Source organism: Macaca nemestrina, chromosome 11, assembly GCF_043159975.1.
Source record: "Macaca nemestrina isolate mMacNem1 chromosome 11, mMacNem.hap1, whole genome shotgun sequence".
NCBI classification, from domain to species: domain Eukaryota; kingdom Metazoa; phylum Chordata; class Mammalia; order Primates; family Cercopithecidae; genus Macaca; species Macaca nemestrina.
In genome coordinates this window covers 54,177,519-54,180,338 of record NC_092135.1, presented here as the reverse complement: position 1 = coordinate 54,180,338, position 2,820 = coordinate 54,177,519, and the positions used below count along the sequence as shown (strand labels likewise).

General features: G+C 53.8%; 1 protein-coding gene across 1 annotated transcript; it reads left to right on the top strand.

The window, feature by feature from the left end:
• Positions 1-1,057: 1,057 nt before the first annotated feature.
• On the top strand, positions 1,058-2,466 carry LOC139357285 (uncharacterized). Its single transcript, XM_071073798.1, has 3 exons — positions 1,058-1,589; positions 1,733-1,856; positions 2,160-2,466. The coding sequence occupies exons 1-3, from the start codon at positions 1,058-1,060 to the stop codon at positions 2,413-2,415; spliced, it is 912 nt and encodes a 303-aa protein (XP_070929899.1). The 3' UTR covers positions 2,416-2,466.
• The last annotated feature ends 354 nt before the right edge of the window (positions 2,467-2,820 follow it).

Here is a 2,820-nt window from a genome sequence, read left to right as displayed (position 1 = left end):
AAGATGTACAAAATTTTAAAATGTCAGAATATCAAATTTATCTACATTTGTTACCTGTCTCCCATGAGACACTGGGTGCTTATGTTTGTTTGATAAAACTTTATCCCTGGACACAATATCCTTTAACATCCTAGAATGTTAGTGTAGAAAAGGAACTGTCAGTCCTTAATTTTAATGAAGAAAGTGCGGCAGAGAAAGGCCATGGTTTCTGCAAGGTGGCACAGAAAAGTACAGTGAAGACATAATTAAAACTCAAATTTCTTGATCTTCTAAACCCCAGCTCAGAGAACCTTCTACTATACCACTTTGCCTCACTAGAGAACTAAGAACTACTTCTTCCAACACTAGTAACTCACTCTACCCATGCAAGTCACTGCAACAGCTTGCTTGCATCTGCAAATTTATATCTATATCAGCACCTCAGAAAACATGTTCATATAGCTGAGACATTTCGCTTAAGACGAAATACAGTTTTACAGTCTACTAATTGATGGTCCCAAGAAAACAGACTGCCTCCAGTTGTATATGGCTACCTTAATGAGTAGGACAAGTGTCAGGGTGTGTGACAGAATTGCCTGAGTATGGAAGGTAGCAATGAAAGTCTCCACAAAAATATGAATACTTTCCTACAGAGAAAGCCCCCTTTAAGTGGGAGCCTTTATTAAAGTCCATAGTTAAAACGTCATCTCTTTAACATTGAGAAAATCGACTTTTAGAAAGTTCATTTACGCCGTGTTTCAGGCCTACGCTAAGTTCTACGGCAAAAAGACCTGTAAAATGCACCGGAGCTGACATCGTGGGTCCTGGAACCCATGCCCGCGCTGCTTCCACGGGGCACCCTTTCTATAATCCAACACCCCGAATGAAAACACTAATGCAAGCCTGGCCCCACAAAAACCTAAGATAATGCTGACCTTGCAGACGAGAGGTTTTTCACTTTTATTTTCGGTTGAGGACTTACTACCACAAAAACACATCAGACCTGTACTAGAATAGGTGTGTGGCGGAGCGGGAAAAGCATCGGGTCATTTTAACTTAACTAGAAAGGAACACAGCGATGCCCTCGCTAAACTTGTCGCCAAGTTCCCACCTCGCCATCCCGGGATGCGTGGAAAACCCCTCCCGCCCGGGGCCCCGGCAGCACTCGGGGATGCCGGCACGCCTGGCTCCTTCCCACCCGCGAGCTGCGCTCCCCGCAGGGCGGGCCGGGGCGGGGAAAGAGAAGCGCGGCGCGAAGGGCCGCGGGCGGCCCGAGAAGGGAGGAGGGAGGCTTGGGAGGCTGGCGGGCGGTTTTATTGTTTCCTTTCGCCCTCCTCCTCCCGCGCCTCGGCCCCGGCGTCACTGGAAAGCCGCCCGAGCCGCCCGGCGGCTGGTTATTTATAGCGCGGGCTGCGCGCGCGTCACGGAGCCCGGCCCGGCTGACGGGGCCGCTGACGCGCTTGGCCGCGGGGCCGAGTCCGCGGGGCTGCGCGCCGGGCGCCGGCGACAATGGGCTTCTGTGTGTGCAGCTGCTGTCGCCGCCGGGGGCCAGGGGAGGGGGGCGGGCGACTCCCCGGCTCCCCGCTCTGTCGGCCGCGAGCCCCCGAAAGGTAACAGGCCTCTTTCGCCCCCGGTCAGGACCCGGGCCCTGTGGGCTTTTTTTTTTTTTTTTTTCTATTTTATCTGTAAGTTCCCCTTGCCCCAGCCTCCGGTTTCACTTCTTGTGTTCCCTCTATCCCAAAAACCGCCCCAGTATGTCGAGAGAGGGGGATCTATCCAGCCGGGGGACACCACTTTGTGAGCCCCGGGGAGCGGGACCCGTACCACGCGCGTCCAGCTGGGGATGCGGTGACCGAGGGGCCGGGAGCGCCGGGCAGGTAACGTATCCTGGACTTAGAGTCGGAGGGCTTTGTTTGGGTCGGGAGGAGGGGAGTAGGGGTGGGTGTGAACGCCGGGCGCTCCTTCCGGGACTCTGGTCCCCCCTCCTTCGCCCCCCTCGCCTGCGCGCTGGAAGCCAACCTGGGTGTGTAGCGCGAAGAGCGAAAGAGAAACTTCTCCTGCGTGACTGACTAGATGAGGCTCCTCCCGAGAAGCCGAGATAATACAGGCCCCTCTCCCGCCGCCCGCCTGCCTGCCTCTCCTCCCCCGGCCGCTCCCTCCTGTCGCCCCACCCCTCGAAGGCTGCGGACCAGCCCCCCACACTTCCCCCTACATCTCTGGCGGGTTCGCGCCGTGGACGCCCCCGCCCTGCGGGAGGAGGGGCTGGCGCGGATTTTAGGGACTTCCTGGGATGCGGAGACCGGCTCTGAACCATCCCCTTTCTGCTGCGGGGAGCTGGGGAAGCTTGCTCTGGAGTGTCTCTCACGTGGCAGGCAGGCAGAGAACTTGCTGTACCTTCTAGGAAATTACAATCGATTTGTAATGCACTTTCGCTAATTGAGAGTTCAAAATTAAACTTTAATAAAGCATTTGTGTCGTCTCGTCTAATTGTGAAAGCTTCCATCCGTCCTGGTAGATAGACTCTAAGTCTCAAGTTAATGGCGCTAAGCTAGATTTCCCCCCCAAGTACAATTCTGTCAGCCGTCGTCGGCGCAGCTGGATTTCCGTAAGGTACAGATGTTGCTAATGACAGCTTAAGCACGGATGGGCAGATAGCATACGGAATGCAACATGTTGCCATATGGTTCCTTTAGCCTTTCACCTCCAGGGATATCAATCACATATATTCTGGGAGGAACTTAATGACTCTCTGAACAGCAAAATGAATTACCTGGTACAATTTATATCCCTTGACCTGATACGTTATAACAACAGGAAGATAGCATCTCGCAATTCTGTGGT

Coding starts and splice junctions, on each gene's coding strand:
- LOC139357285 (XM_071073798.1), top strand. CDS start 1,058: ATGCCCTCGCTAAACTTGTCGCCAAGTTCCCACCTCGCCATCCCGGGA. Junction 1,590..1,732: donor CGGCCGCGAGCCCCCGAAAG/GTAACAGGCCTC, acceptor AAACCGCCCCAG/TATGTCGAGAGAGGGGGATC. Junction 1,857..2,159: donor GGGCCGGGAGCGCCGGGCAG/GTAACGTATCCT, acceptor CACCCCTCGAAG/GCTGCGGACCAGCCCCCCAC.